The following is a 19,071-nucleotide window of genomic DNA, read 5'->3' as shown; positions in this document are numbered from 1 at the left end:
ATTTCACTCAATACTCAGTAGAGGTAGAACAGTACGCCTTTAAGATGTCGTGTGAAACACTAGACCCATTTGTAGGAGGAGTTACGCTTGTTTAAACACTGAACCTTGCCTCTTTGCATACTTTCGGTTGTCTGTCAAACTCCACTGAAGTTAGCAAGTGTTGTGTACTCAGCCCCAGAATGTAGCAGCAGTTAGACCAGGCTGTTAAAGAGATAAATATCCTGACGTCCATGGCTGTGTTTAAGTATAACCGTGTGGACTTCTTCTTCACTTGTCTTGGTCTAATTTTTTTACTGCTCGACATTGGGCTGGATATTTTTGCAGCTGTGTCTTTCTACCAGGAAAAGGAGTACGTGAGCCTCGGCTTTCTGCTGCTGTTCCTCCTGGGCTCGTCGGTGCTCGTCCAGACCTACAGCTGGCTGTGGTACAGCTACGAGAACTTCAAGAGGGACACAAAGGTTGAGAGCTGCCTCAGCAAGGGCCAGCTCAGGCTTCTACATTACCTCCAGCTGGGAATCTACTTCAGGTTGTGTAAACTTTGATTTATATTTTTGTATTATAATAACCCTGGTATGTAAGAGTGCCTCAGGCTGTTTTTTGCTTGTAGGGTGTGTATAAAACTGAGTGTGAACGCAAGGAATTCTTTAACTGTTTCTCTTTTACACTATTTATCTGGGAGCTCCACCCAGACTGTCACTGGCCTGAAAAAATTCCCATTCATGGAGAATACCAGGTCAGTTGTCTGAATGGAACAGTTGTGTTACACTATCATGCTGCACAACAGTTGGCACCAGTCCACTGTCAATTATAGCACGCTTTAGTCAGTGTGTAGAAATGAATGATTTCCGGGAATTTCCGGGAATTACATCAACTTTTTGATTTTCTCTTAAACAGAAACCATGACATTGACAGAAATTTCTCACTGTCACATTTTTTTCATGTGTGTCTGTTCTTATAGACGCATTTTTGAGATAATCTTACCAGATTTTGGAGAACTTTGTTGAACGCGGCAGTTTAATCAGCAGAAATGATTGGTCAGAAAATTAAGTAGCATTGATTCTGATAATTGATCAGTCATTCATGTTGTTGTGTGGATTTGCTAGTTTTCCCAGTTTTCTACGATGGTAAACTCGGTTTTCCGTCCGTCTGTCTGACTTTGGTGGTCACAGGTCAAAGGTTAAGGTCACTGTGACCTCACATCCGTCCCTTTCTGGTGACCGTTATATCTCGGGAACTCCCTGAGGGAATTTCCTCAAATGTGTCCCGTTCACTCAGACTCTGGACTGGTTTTGTTGTGACACAATTGTTCAAATGTCCAATAGGATGAAGTGTTGAAGTGACGACATTATACGTCCAAAATGTCAAGGGTCAGCTTTCACTTTGACACTGTCAAGTTCTGCAAAAACACTTCTCTGTAGGAGTCCGCCCTCTTCACTTCCTCTCCCTGGATGACAACCAGGGCACAGGACTTCCCGCATTGTTATTCCACCATGAGCTCACTGGTTTTTCCTGATGTTGAGCTTCAGGTTGATTTGATCGTAACAAAGCTCTTGATCAGTCCTCTGTACCCCTCTGTAAAAACAGACGTGTTTCTCATTGGAAATTATCCAGTGGAATCAATATGGTATATAATTTAATCTGTGGTCATTACAGTGGGATTAACTGTTGCTTTCCCTTCTCAGGCACGCAGGTGTCCTGGAGGTGTCTCTGCGCAGCTTCTTCGCAGAGGCCCCCAACCCCTGAGGGTTTCGCGGTGTATCTGAGCCATGACCTCGCCATGCTGCGGATCATCGAGACGTTTTCAGAGAGCACCCCGCAACTCGTCCTCATGCTCACCATCATGCTACAGTGGGGTGAACTCGACCCCGTCACAGGTGCAGTGACTTTCTCACGTCTCAGTGTTGAGACGCAACTTTCTACTTCTGCTTGATTAAATTGTAGTGGAAAATATTATTGCACAGCTGTAGTTACTAGTAATTTCATTTTACATACACAAGATATGCTCTGCTTACAAAATATGATACATTATTATTGATTAAACTACCCAACAGTAAGTTAATAAGTAAATCTAGCTCTTTAAATGCCATTATTTGTGGTATAAAAGCACAGCCGTCAGTAATCTTTGCCATATCTAGAAGCTGTAGAGTGAAATACTTTATCAAAAACCTACTAAAATTAAAGTTAAGCTGCTGATTTTTAATGCACACAACATTGCATGTGCGTGAAAAGGAAGCTCAGTTAATAATCTGAGGAAAAGGAAACAGGTTTTCATTGCTGTTGCTTTGGTAGTTGATCCTTTTCCAGATGTTGTGGTCTCTCTAACAGCGACTTCCTCTCCTCCTCCTCCTCAGTGTTGAAGGCCATCGGGTCAGCCTCGGCCGTCGCCTTCAGTGTGACCACGTACCACCGCTCCCTGCGCTCCTTCCTGACTGAAAAGCAGAAGCAGCCTGTTACCTCGTCTCTCGTCTACTTTTCGTGGAACCTGTTTATCATCATGTCTCGCCTCTCCGCCCTCGCCCTGTTCGCCTCCGTGCTGCCCTGCTTCATCTTCGCCCACTTTGTTTGCTCCTGGCTGGTGTTATTCTTCTGCGTCTGGCGATCCAAGACGGACTTCATGGACACCCCATGCGGAGAGTGGCTCTTCCGAGCCACCGTGGCCCTCATTTGGTATTTCGCCTGGTTTAATGTGACCGAGGGGAAGACGAGAAACAGGACCCTGCTCTATCACGGTTACAAACTGGCTGATATTTCCCTTCTCTGCGGCCTGTGGTGCTGGAAGATGAGCACAGAGGAGTTATATTTTCAAATCCCACAACGGGAAGCGATAATCGTTGCTGTCAGTGTTGTCGCCCTTTACATCTTTGGCCTCTTTTTAAAAGTCATATATTACAAATTCTACCATCCAAACCTTTACAAGGAGCCAGCACCAGCTGGAGATGAGGTGGACTTTCCTATGTCCAAGGACCTGGAAAAGGGTGAATCACACACTCCTCAGATCCAAAACCTGAAGTTGGACACGGACTCGGATGTTTCAGATCGTTGCATCCGATTTCGGTCCTGTACCAAGCCCACCACCAGCACCCAGCATTAGACAGAATAAGAGGATGAGGAAGTTGGCTGAAAACTTCTACTCCTGACCTGCATCACTTGACATCCACAGGACGAGGAGGTTAGAAAGAGACTGAGTCACGCAGGACGTCTGTCAACACGCCTGCTTAATCAAGATCACAGGACTGGCTGTGTGGTATTCAGACTATGACCTGCTCCCTGATTAACCACTGATACAATCTCATGAGATACTACTGATGTCAGAGTAGAGATTGCTTTATTCACTCTACTTTCATATGAAGCCATAGATTGTTAATCTGCATTCCTTATAAGAGACAGGTTCACACTCACATCAAATCTGGCTTAAAACACTACTACATTGAAATAGTTCTCGGTTGCTGTAATTGTTCCTCCTGCTAATGCTGTTCTACTTTAAGAGACAAAAATCTGCAGTTTTTGATGTGTGCAAAAAAATATCAAGGAACTGCAGGTTTGCTTTATTCAAATGTAAAAAATAAAACTGTGTCTGAGGCTTCAGCAATCTCAGCTGGTCAAATGAGTATCCTCAGCAGTTACAGTATTTTAAGTACTACATTTTTTCCTGCCCTGTGACTCAGGCAAAGAAACTCCAGGACTTTTTTTTCCTAATGAAGATGTTCTCAAAGTAGCAACATCCCTGATGTTATCTGATCTGTTTTAAAGATTATCACTAGATTTATTAATGTAATTGTTATTGTATATTTTTTATGGTAATAAATTATAAACAAAAATTTGAGTCTGAAACTTCTTAAAATTTATTTACACTGTACTGAGTGTTTTAGGTACACAGGCAAACTTTACAGGACTGTGTCGAGGTCCCAAACAGGTACTGAGGGGGAAAATTGTGATTACTGTAATTAAATTAGCATTGATTATTATTAATATTATTATGATGATAAGTGTTCAGTTTACAGGATCACATTCAGGCTCTCTACATGACCCCACACTGCCTCACAGGTCCTTGAAAATGAGATGAAATACTTAGTTAATAGAAAAACAACAAAAAAAAAGGACAATTTTAAAAACAGTATTTGGCATTGGAAAGAAAAAGAGGACACGTCTAGGATTACAGGCCTTTAAATATCGCATGATCGTCTTTTGAAGGCCACGGTGCTTCAGAAACAGACATGACATGCAGATAAAATAAAGAAACAGAAATGCAGAGATTGTAAATGGTCTCTCAGTTTTCTCAGATGTGTGTCAGGACTGACTCGTCCCCATTTCCCTTAGGTAGTACAACACTGAACAATCGAAAGCACGCCCTTTTTAAAACGCGCTTTTCACTTTAGTAATCTGATCCGACATAAAAAAAAATACCATGTATTATAGAGGTTGAGATTGTCTCGAAGCGATGCGGTGTTTCACAGCAACAAAATAAACGCAAACTCCTTTTCAAAAGGAGAGAAACATCTGAGCGATCAAACCCCCTCCCCCTGCCATCACAAAATGGATGTATTGTTTTCCAGGAGACCTTTCAAAATACAGTGCAGACAGGACAGTCAAATCAAAAAAACTCTACCTATGTAACAAAAAAGTCTCGACAGCACTTAAGAAAAAAAAAGAATCAGGTTAAAAACAAGTAAGATAACACTGGATAATATAACAATGCAATGATAAATGTATCAAACACAAAATCTTACATATTTCCCTTTAAGATTATGCATACAGATGATGGTTAAAGGCACAGTATAAATATGCACAGTCACACACACAAGACACAAACAAAAATTACACAGAAATACACATTCTCAACGGTCAAGCTGCATGTGTGTAATTACGAAATCTTCTTCAGGCTCAGTATTGTTCAGTTGTAATCTCGTCTACAACAAGCAAATGAAAAATCCCCTCGAAATACAGTTTATGAGCAAAGTAGAAATGTATTGCACAGTCACCCACATCCTTTCCTTTTTCCCCTCTGTGGGTCGTCGTGTTGCTGAGTGATGAGTATTTAAAGCTGTAAAAGTAAATGTGGGGCTGTAGTTTTAAAGTTTTAACTAGAGCTGAAACGATTACATTGGTTATTCGGCAACTATTCTGATAATCAACTTATCATTTCAAATTAAAAGTCACAAAAATCTGTTTGTCCTGACATTGTTTTATGTAGTCCTCTATGACAGCAACTATAGATTAATCTACCAATTACCTTCATGATTAACTGACTGATTGTTTGGTCTATTAAATAGAGAGAAAAAAAACAGGAAAAAGCCACTCAGTTTCTAAGACCCAAAATCGACATCTTTAAAATTCTTGTTTTGAAAAACCCAAATATAGTCAGGTCACTATCATATAAGACAAAGAAAAACATTTGAGAGGACAGAACCAGCAAATTAAATGATAAAAAATTGCCAGTAATTTTTTTCTCCCCATTGACTAATTGTTAACAAAATGATTAGTCAAAAGCGAGAAAATAATTAGCAGATTCACTGATAGTTTAAATAATTGTTAGCTGCAGCCATAGTTTTAAACAACTAAAAAAACAAATGACAGCTGCATAAAATGAAACTAAGAGAACATGTTGGGTAACGTCTTTGGAAACAAAAGTGTGTAACTTCCTTTTTGGTAAATACTCCATAGCATCAACAAAGCTTTTCTGATTTTGTAGCCACATAACAGAGAAATGAAATGTATGAAATTCTACAACTAGTTAACTAATATAATGGTCTAGAGCTATGAAAAAAAAAAAAAAAGATTAAGGCTTTAAACAGACTCGGCCTGTGATCTGTCCATCACTGACTTCAGACAACATGGATCACGGTGTTTGCTTGCAGGGTCGTGTCATCCGTACACATCGACATCAAACAATGTAAATGCTACTGATCTCCATTAAAACCCACTGTTTTAAATACAGTTTCAATCTGAAGTTTAGTCTCAGTGGGATTTCAAGGACACTTAGGACTGTGCTCTGAGGCGGTGTCAACATAGAAATATCACTGATGACTGTTGTTGTCCTGTGAAAACCATAACGTCATGAGCTGAGACTGTTTTAAGGATTTTTCAAGCAGTCAACTGCTTTTTGAATTGTTTGTGGTTTAAGGAGGAGGAGATTTTATCGACCAGTAAAAAGGAAAACTAATTTGGAGAGTTGTCCCAAATCCTGTACTACATATTAAAATGTACTGATAATATTATGATTTTTGAAGAGTGCTGATGGACACCAGCCTCCCATAATATCTACTGCACGAAAAGCTGCTCACAGCTGGGAAAAGTTAAAGGAACATTATGCAACTCTTCTACCTTAAAATAACAGCTACAAAGTCATTCTGATGGTTCACTGATTTATAACAGGGAGAATGAAGTTTCTGTCAGTCCCACTCTTAAACTGCTGGAATCAGAAGCTGCTGCCGCTCAGGTGGTGAAAGAGCTCCAGAACGATGGTGGAAAACAAAAGTGTTAAATCTAACTGCCAAACCAGTAGCTATAAGCTATCAGCTTAATGTGTAGAACATGGATTTGGGACACATCTAAGGTTTTCATTTCATCAGCCAGGGTGAAATAAAACTCCCCAGTCAGCGCTGAATCAGTCTACGTTTAGCGCACCCCTTCCTTCCATATGATGGTGTATTACAGGAAGGCCAGTTCAGGTTTGTACAGTAGCACGTGTTTGACAGAAGCCTGTGATTATCAGCACATGCTTACCGACCACAGATTACACACACACACACTGTACGGCCCACACAGTGAACACAGTGAAGAGGTCAGGGCAGCTGATGGTGTGGTTTGGTCAGGAGGGGAGAGGGATGTCATGATTGAGTTACCCCTTTTTCTTCTTTTTTTTTTTTTTAAGATCCCATCTAGTACCTTGTGTTCAAATCAAAAACAAACGGGATAATTTTATACTTGACTACTGTTAGCAACGAGGTGATTTGCAAACGAGACAGCAAAAATGATGCTTTCAAGTTTTTGAATGAGTGCAAAACAATCCAGAAAGAGTTTTTAACATGTGCTCTGATTTTTCTTTCAATTATACAGAGTCTAAATAAAAAGCTACAACAACCCGAAAAGAGAACGCAGATAAAGAACAATGGCCCTTTGGTTGTTCATATTCAGAAAGAAATATAAAAATAGAAGGAGAGTGTTTTGGATACTTAAAAGGAAACAAGATAGAAGCCAAAGACAGAGGAGGAGGAGAAAAAAAATGTATGTCTTCCCTTCTGTGTCCAAATCAGTGCCAGTTTCAGCCGTGGTGAGGTTAGCTGCCGTAGAGGAGGGAGTGCTGTGCGTGAGGAACCTTTAATTCAGGCGACCGCTGCCTCCACAAGTCCGTTTCTCACAGTCAGCTCCGACCCAAAGTCCTGCCCTCAGTACATCTACCATCACACATCATCACACAGCGAGTCATTAAGTCGTCAGTGAGAGCAGATAAGGTGTTGTCTAATATGCGAGTGTGTATTGTTAGGGGTTGTGGAGGATTACCCCCTCCCCACACACACACACACACACACACACACAGTGTCACTCCATGAGCCAACAGGACGACGACCATGACAACTACGTTTTTTTTCCCTTTTAGGTGTGCGACATTCGACGCCGCCTCTCCTTTTACAAGAAATCCAGCTCCAGCGCTTGGTGCAGGGACACGAAGGTCGCCGTGAGTGGAGATCCGCCAGAAAGGCATATTGTGCTACACAGAGAGACAAATATTTGTTAAAACATAAGCATTATGTGATGATTTTAAGGACCAGTAACAGACTGGACGAAGACTTTACCTGTTTTGCTGCAAACTCCTCATCTCGACCGTCACCGATCACCACATAAGTAACTTTCTTCCCAAAGCGAGAGATGATCCTCTCAAAGCAGCTCTCTTTCCCTGAGAGAGAAGAGATAACATCTTAAAATGACCATAACATCACATTAATCCTCTGTCACAATAATTAACAGCACTAAGCCTGTATTATATTGTTATTATCTGCACCTATTTTGGTTGCGCTGTAGATGTTCTCGATGGGGAAGACGTCTCCCAGGCCGTAGAGCAGCACTTTGGCCAGAGCTGGAACAAGCTGAGTGGTGGTGACCAACACGTTCATACACTTCCCCCTGTTAAAACATGGTATGACACACACACACACAAAAAAAGGCTTAAATAAGAAAACAAAACTTTTGATACTGATGCCATTATTGATTCTCCTTAACGACTCCTGATCAGTTCTCTGAGAGGAAAAAAGTTGGCCTAGGCAAGTTTTCTGATCCAGTGCAGCTGATTTATCATCTCAGAGTCTTCTGCGTGATTTGTAAGAATTACTAAAGTTCGCTCTGACCTGGACTGGATGAGCAGCAGGGACTTGAGCGCTGTGCTGAGCCAGGCGTCTGTAACGTTCTCGATCTCAGACTGAAGCCGTAGAAGCAGTTCCCTCTTCATGGGACTCAACAGGCCTGGAAGACGACAACATGCATTTATGTAGCAGCTTTGTCTTTCATATGCAGCAAGTACACAGGTCCTCTATACTACAGGGTTTAGACACCACCACGAGTAAAACAGGAACAACATTTTACTGTTTCCAAATGTGTGAAATGATGCACCTTCTGAAAGGCTTTATAGTGTTTAGTTAAAAAGGCAAATGACAGGACACAAACACAGACACAGTCATTTGGGTTTATTTTTGCCTCTGAGATGAATCATTACCTCAACACAGCCTGAAAAATAGGTTACATTTTAAATCCAGATCTAACCTTGTGTTTACTTCCTTCTGCCTTTTGGACATTGGAACTAAATAAACACCAAAAACAGGCCTTTCAAAGCATGACACAGAAAAGAGCAGAAGCCTCTGGACAGAGTCTACTGACCTGCTGTCTCTGTTTTTACACTAAACGGTCATAAAAACCAGTAATGTTAAAGATAGCTTTCGGGTAACAAGCTGGGATTTTGATCTTCTACTAAACTGCAAATAGAAGTTCCAATAGGAAATAGAGAGGATGAAATTATCCTGGACACAAACTCACTTCCAACATTTCCTTTGTAGCTGTTGTAGATCTCTTTTAGCCGGCGGTAGCGGAAGGCCAGCTTACGCATCCACTCCACCCCTCCCTGGACTCCTGTGGTGGCTCCTGCTGCCCCTCCACCACTGGGGCCATTGAAGCCGTCCGCCATGAAGTTGTAATTACTGAAGAGGGGGGAGAAATGAATTAGCTTGAAGAACTGAGAGAAAAGTTGTGATGCTGAAAGCCAATGTGTACAGTGCTGCAAATAAACACACCTCAGGTCCTGTCCGTTGTCGTCAGAGGCCACGTCCTCAACATGGACTTGATCACATTCCTTAAAGAAAACAAAAAGACATGGGCATATGTAAATAGGCAGAGACCCAAGTGTATAGATGGTTCATATAGCAGCAGTAACAGAACTGAAATAACTGGTTATCAAAAGTAGAAATCAGCTGAATGTAAAATGTAAAAGTCACAGTGCAGAGAAAAAGGTGAGCGAGAGTTTGTTTTTTTATTTCTCTGAATGTAGTTGTACTGGTTTTAAATGACAGCTGGTTCTCCAGAACTCAGATCAGGAAATAGGAAATTAATCGTTATCAAAATACAAATCAATCATGAATAGTCATGGCTGCACCAGTCTGAATATACATCTCACTGTACCTCCAGGTCATTGAAGAAAAGGTGAGTGTCTGCCAGTTCAAATATCAGCTCCTCCATCTGTAAGCCCAGGTTCAGCACCGTCGCCGGGTCCTGTATGAAGAGTTAACGCTTTAAAATTGTCACACTTTATTGTTGAATAGTCAAACTTTTTTCCTTATCTCGAGAAACAAACCTTGCCAAACTTCTGAGCGTAGGAGCCAGTGAGCAGTGAGTGGAATATGATGATGGTCTCATCCAGATCCCAGAGAAAAATACGCTAAAAACAGAAGCGAAAAATTATTATGATTCAGTTTCTCCTCTGTTTTAATGCCAATTTGCTCTAGACTTTTAATGAAAGCAGCTCAGGTGGAGTTAAATTAACACCCTCACAAGTCGACCATGTTTACCTCCAGGTCACTGTCAGCAGGGGGGGGGTTATCAGACTTCTTGGCCTTCCCTTTGGCTTTCCCGACTGAGTTCCTGCGTCCGACCTCGTCCTGCTCTCTGGCTCCGGCAGGGAGAGCGACACTGGGGGGCAGAGCTGCGCCTGCTGGGAGGTTCTCTGGTGGAGACGCATCTTAGTACAAGACAGAGAACAAGTGTCTGGTGTTAGATCTTATTACATGCCTCTGTTATCTGTCACTCATGTGCAGGGATTACTACAGCTCCAGCCTACTACTACAACCTCGTTATCAATAATCTAAGGCCAAACATCCAGTGAAATCACCTCTGGGAGGCAGTCCAGCTGAGGTGGCCTCCTCTGACTTCACAGCTGAATATCCAGCCACGCCCACGCCGGCGCCCTGCTCGTCGCTGCTGGCCAGCCCAGCGGGCACATAGCTGGGAGGCAGAGCGTAGTACTGAGAGAACTGACTCTGGCCCAGAGAGTTGTAGCTACTAAATTCCTGGAGGAATTTCAAAAGAGGAAGAAAAACAAACAAGAGTGTGATGCTCTCCGCCCACAACTTAACAAGATATTCACCAGAACAGCAACGAGCACAGAAAAGGAAACTTCACTCAACCTCAGGGCACGAGGAGCCCTGGATTCACCTCCTGTGTGATGTCTAGGCTCGTACTGCTCCTTAAAGAGTCCTCTACACATTTTGAAGTCGCTTTATCAGCTTACCACTTACAGTTTGTGCATCTGCCAGGATGTGTAGCACTCTCCTGCCAGATATTCAAACTACTTGTCTGCATGTTTTAAACTAATAAGCAGAATTCTGAGTGCTGATTTTCTTTTGGTCTTTCGACAAAGATAAAATACACTTTGTGGTTTCATTTGTTCTGCTAATTCTGGTGACACTGTACACCGATCAGCCACTGACAGGTGAAACCTGACATTCATCTGGAGTTTGCTTTGACACATAGTGTCAAAGTGAGCAGAGTGAGCATAGTGAGCAGAGCACCTGAGTTTTGTTCTTGATTTCTTCACACTAATGTACTCCTCACCTGGTGGGCCACTGCGGTGGAGGCTGTAGTGGTGGCTGTAGCTGACGGGATGTTGGAGTACACGCTAGATGTTGTGAAGCTTGAGCCTGAAGACACAAAGAACTCGTGTAAAACAATGTTAGAGGGGAAAAAAAGATTTCGACACAAGAGAGGAAAACAAAGCTGCTTCTGAGTGCGTCTCATGTTTTGCAGAGAGTGTGGCAGCGTTATCTTGTGAGACAGAGTGAGTCTGCAGCTTGCCTTGGCTGGGGTATGAGTAGTGCAGCTGGCCTGGCTGGGTTGAGGTATATGTGGTGCTGAAGCTGAGAAACCCAGGCTGGCCACCAGAGGGCGCCTCAGGCAGCCCTGTCTCTGTTTTTATGCCTGGCCACATAGCACCTGAAGATGAAAGAGAGCAATGGAAGCAGAAAATGTAAGAGGCTGCGAGAGGAGTGGGTCGTGGCAAAGTTAAGAAACCGGGTCCTTTGTGTGTTTAAGCAAAGATCAAAAGCAAACTGGTTCCACAGCGCCAAAGCACAGTAAGGCCTCTGAAGCAACATAAAGAGTGATGCTGGGTTTTAGTGAGCGGACAGTGTTAAAATAGGCCGTCAGAGTAAGGAGGGGGACTAACCAAAGGGCGGGAGGCCGTAGGTCTGGCCTGTCTGAGGGAAGGTGGAGTACACAGTGGACTGGGCCAGAGGAGGAAAGGCCACCTGGCTGGTGTACGACGTCACTGCTGGGCTGAGATGGAAAGAGAGAGAGCGAGAGAATGGGTATTTGCATCAAATAAGGCATAGCTGCAAATGCAAAAAGCAAAGACTTCCACTTCTTGGGTGTTAGGGCTGCAGACTATGATTTTTGATATTGGTAAGGAGTCTTTAATCCAATTTACCTCAATTAAATTAGCTTTACTCATACATTTATACCTGCTGAGGTAAGTTTTAAAGATACCGATTTAAATTATTCCCATTGAACATGGTCAGATTCATGATGGATGGTTGAAAAAAAAGAATCAAAAACAGTTGCTCCAAGCTACAGCAGCACCTCCAGGCAGACTGGAATAACATACTGACTAAAACCCAGACGTCCGTTATAAAAACATAATATGATACAAAGATTTGTGACCCTAAAAATGATATTTATACATATTTGCTTATAAACACAACAATGCTGGAGAAAAAGGCAGATCATTTCCAATATTTTCTGGGCTTGGATTAGATGTTGACTGCTCTTTTGTTACTTTATAACTGGATGAAATCCCAGAAAAATAAATGGCACAGGATTAAAATTGAAATGCTGAGTTTCCAAAATGAGCAGTTTTAAATTTCATTCGCACCACAGCGCCGAGCGTGGTCTCAACTTTTAAAGTGAAACGTGTCATTTCTGTTTAAGACTGCAGCTCTGTACCTGTATAACATGAGAGGGTGATCAATGATGAGAGATTCACATCTGTGATGTGCAGTGTACTCACTTGCTTCCTTGATAAACCTGTTGGGTGTATTCAGATGTGGCTGTTGCATCTGTGGCTGTAAAAGAAGAAGACAACATGGCTTCAGTTTAACAGGCCAGCAGCTTTCTCGTTTTCTTTGCTTTATTGAGACTGTGTTTCTGTTCGTACCAGAATGAGCATACGAGTTCATCGAGTCGCCGCATGCTTGAGGTGCTGCTGCCCCTCTGTCAGACTGCTCCTGATCACCTGTGATCAAAGACAAATTGTTGAGATTTCCCAGGAACATTTCTGAGTGCTGTCAGCCCTTTTCCATATTTCCTACTTACCTGGATCAAGCTGGGCAGTGGACAGGGCAGAATAAGAGTTTTCCTGCTCTGACGGACCTAAAACAGCAGCTGGACTCCCATCATCACCCAGGTTACTAAAAAAGCAGAGTCAGTTAATCTAAAAACTTATAATAAAAAAAGCATAATTCAAACTCAAGATTTACTCTTGTCTATCACACAAAGATCAGAAATAAATCAAAAATAAATGACCAACCTTGGCTCTTTCTCCAGTCCACCATCTATCTCAAGCTTGGCTTTCTTTGCCTACACACACAAAACAAATTTATAGAAAAGGTTTTCAACATCAATTCTAATCTATTTTCTCTGCTGCTTCAGGGCTGTGACAAGCATCTTTTTTCCATCAATACTGTTACCAGTACAGCCAGATGAAAATAAAATAACAAATAATTATTCAAAGTGGCACAAAGCCTCCTCTTCTCCGGAATCGTCATCATCCAAATACGAGAAGTGAGCGTGGTTGACTCATTCAAACGTAAACTTGAAACATCAATTTGCATCAGCTTTCGACCTCATTTAGTCTGCACAAAATACTAAACTACTGTTCTCCACCTTATATTCAGTGTTACATGTGCATGGTTACATAAATAAATGTATTACAATGTTTCTTTGTCTGTTTTCTCGTGTGTAGAGTTTTATCTGCATATTTTATTTTGCTGTATTCTACCTCACTTTTTATTTTTAAATACACTGTTTATAGTTTCTCTCACTTTTTATTTATTTTGCTTAAGTTGTTGAAAATGGTTTTAATTCATGCACAGCCTTTTGAGAGTCGTACTTTGTGATACTGTCCTATAATAAACTTTGACTTGACTTTAACATTATCAAAAAATTAAGTGCAAAGAGAAGAAGTCATAAACACTGACAGGAAACTAAATACAGAGATGGTTTAGACACTACTTCAAACACAGGTCCCATGTGTTCTTTCCATGATGTATTTTATGGATTCTGCGATGAAGCACAGAGCGTATTTGCTCTACAGTATTAAAAATAAATAATACATCAGTAAAATATTGTGGATTCACACAGTATCAGAACACTACAATACATACTGTATAATGTGCTGTGAAAAGGCTGAACACAGAGAGGTTTGCACAATTTGTTGTGCAATAAAATCACTATGAAATGTCTTTTTTGCACCTTTATTTCTCTAATTTCAAATTAAAGAGTTTAAAAAAGTAAACAATCAATACTAACTTAAAGATTATATATATATCTATTGTTTAATAACTTGTTTAGTCTATAAAATGTGACAAATGCATTTCACTAATTACAAGAACCAATAACAAGGTAATTTTAGGCTGAGGTTTTTCAATTTATAATCATATGCAAAAGAGACAAATGAAAAATTCTAACATTTGAGAGACATTAACTGCATTTCACTTGATAAATGAATGTCAAAACTGTTGATTTACTTTTAATCTGTTCTTTTCAGCAGTAAAAGTGAACATCAGATAATTTAAATCCATCTTGACTAGAATCTAGTACCAACTTTAGGTGGCTAAAAACTTAACAAATTTTTAACTACAGTTTGCTCAAAGCCTAAAACTATATGCTGAATATGACATGTGTTAGGCATCCTTTTGTGTGGACTCACTGGCAGCTCAGGCAGGTCCTGTGAGTCGTCCATCTCTGCAGCAGAGCAACCCGACATGTCTGCACGCTCAGCCTACTCTCTGCACCTGGAGAGCCTGTCCGGACCCTGCTTCACACAAACCACAGGAGCAAAAAAACACAAAAGGCACAGAATAAACGGACAGGACAGTTTAATGCCTTATGTAGTTTCCCGATGCGTGATTCTCCCCTCCCCTTGTCCCATAAATGCTCATTGATGCACCTTCCCACCCACCCATTATCTAGGGGGCAATCAGCAGGGAGATGGTGCAACAATCAAAATGGGGCACCTTGATCTAATCTCCCACATGAGACCTGCAGGTGAGGTACATTTGGTGCTGATGTTGCCCAGAGTCTCCCCCATGCTTGGGTTTACGGAGGGATTAAGGACACGTGCCACCTTACATGTGACCTACCCCAAGTTCAATGAAAACATATTCTCCAGAAGCATTAGGTGCTTAGGTGCAAGCTGTCATATCAACAGATGTGCTAGGGCAGATAAGATCTAACCTCATTTTGTCCACTGCTCACTCAACTGGCCTTTCCCCCTCGGGGTGGAGAGATGGCACATCTATCTAGGTCAGACAGCAAATTCAAATGTGTCTGGCAGTTGTTGGTGCTGCACGTTCTGAATCATCAAAGCATATGTCGGCTTATGCAGCATTTATGTGAGTGAACTCAACAACGTACTACATTTGAAGGAAAATAAGGCCAATGGGTGAATTACTGATGACACTTATATTTTAGATATTTCAACCACAACCTCTATAACTATAATTACCTACAAGGTCCACAACCCTTAAGTTAAAAAGGATAATTTATACTTTTCCAGCTGCACTGACCCCAAATCATCTTCACTTAAAGTAGAGCACAATGCGGCCATGGATTCAGTGGGTTACACTGCGGGACACAATGTGAGCCCTGTTTTTTTGGCCTGTGCTTGTTTACATTTGGAAAATAAGTGGCCAAATATGCTTTTAGCAGCTCCTGTTTGCTATGTACCATTGTTTGCGCTGACCACCATCACTGAATTACTACGATACTCAAGAAAACCTCAGGCAAGTTCAGCGGGTATAAGGAGCATCTATTTCTATAGTTTCTAAGCAGGATGGAACTGTAGATCTAGTAATAAGTGGCTCAAACTACAATAATTAACTTCCTGTTGTTTTATAACACCTGCACCTGTCCTTTCAGCTAACAAAGTAATTTTTTCTCAGTAGGAACCACCCTGATGATGCAAAAAGCAACAACAACCAACTAAAATCATCTTGTACCTGCCCAGGTATAGAAAAAGTTGCCAAACTGGGTGGAAAACCACCCAAACTACTTTTACAGACTTTAATTCATCAGAGCCGCCGTCCCATCACCAGCTGTTGCCATTAGTAACCAAGCCGCTCACAGTCATATCTCCTACGCCGCTATCAGAAGAACACATGGCCTAAAACATGCCACCTGAGGAACAGCAGCACCCTGATACAGGATCCTGTGGGAGTTTCTGCTTCACGTGTTTGCTGTGGAGTATTAAGGCTATAGGGATAAAACAGACCCTCACTTATTTGACAAAAGAGGTCAGACATGTTTAATTATACAGGTTGTGAAATTACCTAAATGTTTCCTGGAAAGAATGTATGTATGTAATTTGTTACTGATTTATAAGGAACACAGACAAAACTATGGGTTTATGAAAAGCTGCTGATTTTCAGCACCAGTAGATAAATGCTGAAATATTCTACACCTGCTTTGACTGCCTCGATCTGCGTTAAACAGTACGATGGTGGTTAAGATGTCTCTAAATTGACTCGGTGTTAACTTTATCAGAGTTAGTGCATGTGCATAAAACGGGCGTGCACCGTATCTCTCAGATGAAGAGCGCACGTTAATTCTGTCAGTTTACGAGGAATTTAAAGAGACTCTAATGACAAAATGTAAAACCGCGGCTGCCAACAAAGACAGGGAGACATGTCACATGTTATCTGAACATGTGGGTTCTTAATCTGTAATGTGAGATGTAATGACGTGTAACATATATGATGATCTTTCGGATACTTGGATTACAGAAAACACGTGGGTCACATGTCTGAAAATGAGCTGTTACTGTTAATGATGTTCTGTCTGGAACACTATCCTCAGCTTCTTTCTTGCTAAAGTTGGCAGACGTGATTTTAAAGGAGGAGGTGGTGCATGTTCCCTTAAATGACTAAGGGATCAGTCCTGTGAGAATGGACACAGCCCATTAAGCTCAACAAGGAACCAGGCTGGTTTATCATTTTACAGTGGTGCAAGTGCTAGCCTGTTTACCCCCCCCCCACCCACACACACATACACACACACACAAAAGGGAGGGTGTAGTGGATGGTAGAGATATGTGGACTAATAAATGTTTTTTATGCTCCGCATTTTCCATTTTCAATTTCAGTTATTTTAATTTGTCATTTTTTTTCTCACAGTCAAGCAGCAGAATTTAGCATCATTAGTGTTGCATATTATTGATTTGAATAATCTTTAATTGCATTATTGTCCTGAAGACAATATAATGCGACAGGCTGTTGGAATTGTAGACTACATACCAAAACATGCAGCATTAATGATGGAAATATGAATGTGTAGCACTTTATAGAATGTTTCACTGAGCTGAGATACTGGTAACATGAAGTTCATACTGAACATAACAGCTTTACATTCATATACAGCCTGAGTGTTCCAGGCAGAACATCATTAACAGTAACAGCTCATTCTCAGACGTGACCCACGTGTTGTCTGTAATCAAAGTATCCGAAAAATCATCATAAAGCTTAAGAACCCACATGTTCAGAGAACATGTGTCAAGTCTCCCTGTCTTTTTTGGCAGCCTCTCTCAGTCGTCGATTGGTTGTCTCACCTGTGGGGCGGTACTTAGGTAGAAGTAAGACCGGTAACACCGAATTAACCACGAATATAAACTGCTCGGAGCAGTTTAGAGATGCAGCGTAAATTACCATGGCAGGAGATCCCGGGTAAAACCTATCCACCTTTCGTAGTACAGGTTAACCGGGAAGTTACACCTGACGTCACTAAGTTACTCCTGAAGTTACCCCGATAAGCCAGTTACCTTGCTTCGTAATACAGGCCTCTGGTTGTGGTTTATATGTCGCTGAAGTTTAATCGTTTCGAATCCCGTCGTGGGACTCGCTAAACATTTTTTTAAATTTATTTATTGTGCAGCATGTTTCGGGTCGTTGACTGCAGGTGATGTTGAAACGGATATGCATTTTATCTGGTGATGTATATGTCTTTTTCGGCGAGGTCTTCAATATCTCGTTGCACTAAACAAGCACACGGTAGGCTCCTCTTCCTGAAAATGACGATTCTGCGACCGACAACATGTTAGCAACATCTGGAGCAAAGCAAGCGAAAACGTAAACAAATATCACCAGTCAAACTGAAACACCGGCTCAGCGACTGATGGCCACAAAATGCTCCCAACACTTCTGTCTGAGCCGATACTCATGTCTTCAGTGTTGTTTGTCCTCCAGCAAATAACCAAGCCGAGGACAGTTTGCTGTGAAGGTGAAGTCTGACATCAGGCTATTTAGTAGCCACAGTAGCTACAGTTCTTCTGAACACAGAAACGCAGTTTTCAAGGTCAGCACGCGAAGTTAGATGTGGACACTTAACGCTAACTGAGTAATGAATAATATGAGCAACTACAACAGACACTAATAATGCGATCGACCCAGCATTTAGACACCGCCGAGCAAGCTTTCTGACACGATCGTTAGCTTCTCGGTGATAGATGATATTACACGTTTTGCTAGCAGTTCTCGTGGACAAAACCGGGCCAACCGATGTCAATTCTGCATGCATGCTGTCTCACTACTCTGGGTGTAATGTTGGCTGAATAACCGGCTGAATAACCAGCTGCACTTAGTTTGGCCCGGCCATGAAAGTTTTCTGCTCCAGAGATTAGTCATGACCCACAGCCATTGGAGTGGGCGCAGAAATGGCAGCATGTGAGAGCATCTCACTCCCGCTGCACCAAACCGCAGAGCTCACCGCAAAACAAACACTCCCGACAGACAAAAATGATCAACATCAGTCTTACCATTGAAGGAGTGAATGAGAAACGCTTTTATTTAAGCGTCTTCTGCTGAATCCACAGTGTCAAGCTTTGTCTGTTGTTAGGGAGCACTATTTGGCAGGAAGCTTTGTTACAAGATGTAGTGCGCATGTGCAACATTCTTAAGACTCTTTTCTGTGGCGCGACGGGAGGCGACAGGTGTGGCAGCACAGGTGAGAGAGAAAACTGCAAACATTTGCTATTTGAACAGATGAACCCTCTTGTTAAATGTCAGCTTTGTTGTGAGCAATGTGTTACATCTATTAAGCTCACGTTAACGCCAAATAACCCGTAGAAAATTAGAAGAAAATAGTACTTTGGCTAATTTTAAGCTAGCTGAGTTTAAGTTAAACGGTTAAATTTAGGGTAATTTGCCATTTTTTAACCGTTGAAAAACACTGTTAACATAATTTTTGTTTGTTGTTCAGTTGTTCAATGGAAATACATTGATTTTAATGAAGAAAAATGATAGACAAGAAAAAAAAAACAATAGCACA

General features: G+C 41.5%; 2 protein-coding genes across 2 annotated transcripts; one reads left to right on the top strand and one right to left on the bottom strand.

Annotated features, from left to right (window-relative positions):
* Positions 1 to 18: 18 nt before the first annotated feature.
* Positions 19 to 5,165, top strand: LOC108899486 (XK-related protein 8-like). Its single transcript, XM_051068262.1, is given in 5 exon segments — positions 19 to 526; positions 1,683 to 1,737; positions 1,739 to 1,874; positions 2,352 to 2,979; positions 3,023 to 5,165. Coding segments are annotated over 5 exon segments (1,230 nt in total). The 5' UTR covers positions 19 to 230; the 3' UTR covers positions 3,138 to 5,165.
* A 2,321-nt stretch (positions 5,166 to 7,486) lies between these two features.
* On the bottom strand, positions 7,487 to 18,674 carry eya3 (EYA transcriptional coactivator and phosphatase 3). The gene is given in 20 exon segments (XM_018699887.2): positions 7,487 to 7,665; positions 7,667 to 7,708; positions 7,794 to 7,894; positions 8,000 to 8,121; positions 8,343 to 8,457; positions 9,025 to 9,185; positions 9,279 to 9,337; positions 9,664 to 9,753; positions 9,836 to 9,919; positions 10,050 to 10,219; positions 10,370 to 10,547; positions 11,092 to 11,177; positions 11,332 to 11,469; positions 11,702 to 11,811; positions 12,542 to 12,596; positions 12,689 to 12,766; positions 12,847 to 12,941; positions 13,061 to 13,110; positions 14,462 to 14,566; positions 18,560 to 18,674. Coding segments are annotated over 19 exon segments (1,830 nt in total). The 5' UTR covers positions 14,519 to 14,566; positions 18,560 to 18,674; the 3' UTR covers positions 7,487 to 7,626.
* Between the last annotated feature and the right edge of the window lie 397 nt (positions 18,675 to 19,071).

The sequence above is a fragment of the Lates calcarifer genome, linkage group LG3 (genome assembly GCF_001640805.2).
Source record: "Lates calcarifer isolate ASB-BC8 linkage group LG3, TLL_Latcal_v3, whole genome shotgun sequence".
Lineage (NCBI taxonomy): Eukaryota > Metazoa > Chordata > Actinopteri > Centropomidae > Lates > Lates calcarifer.
The sequence above is the reverse complement of the archived record's forward strand: the minus strand, read 5'-3'. Positions and strand labels throughout refer to the sequence as shown.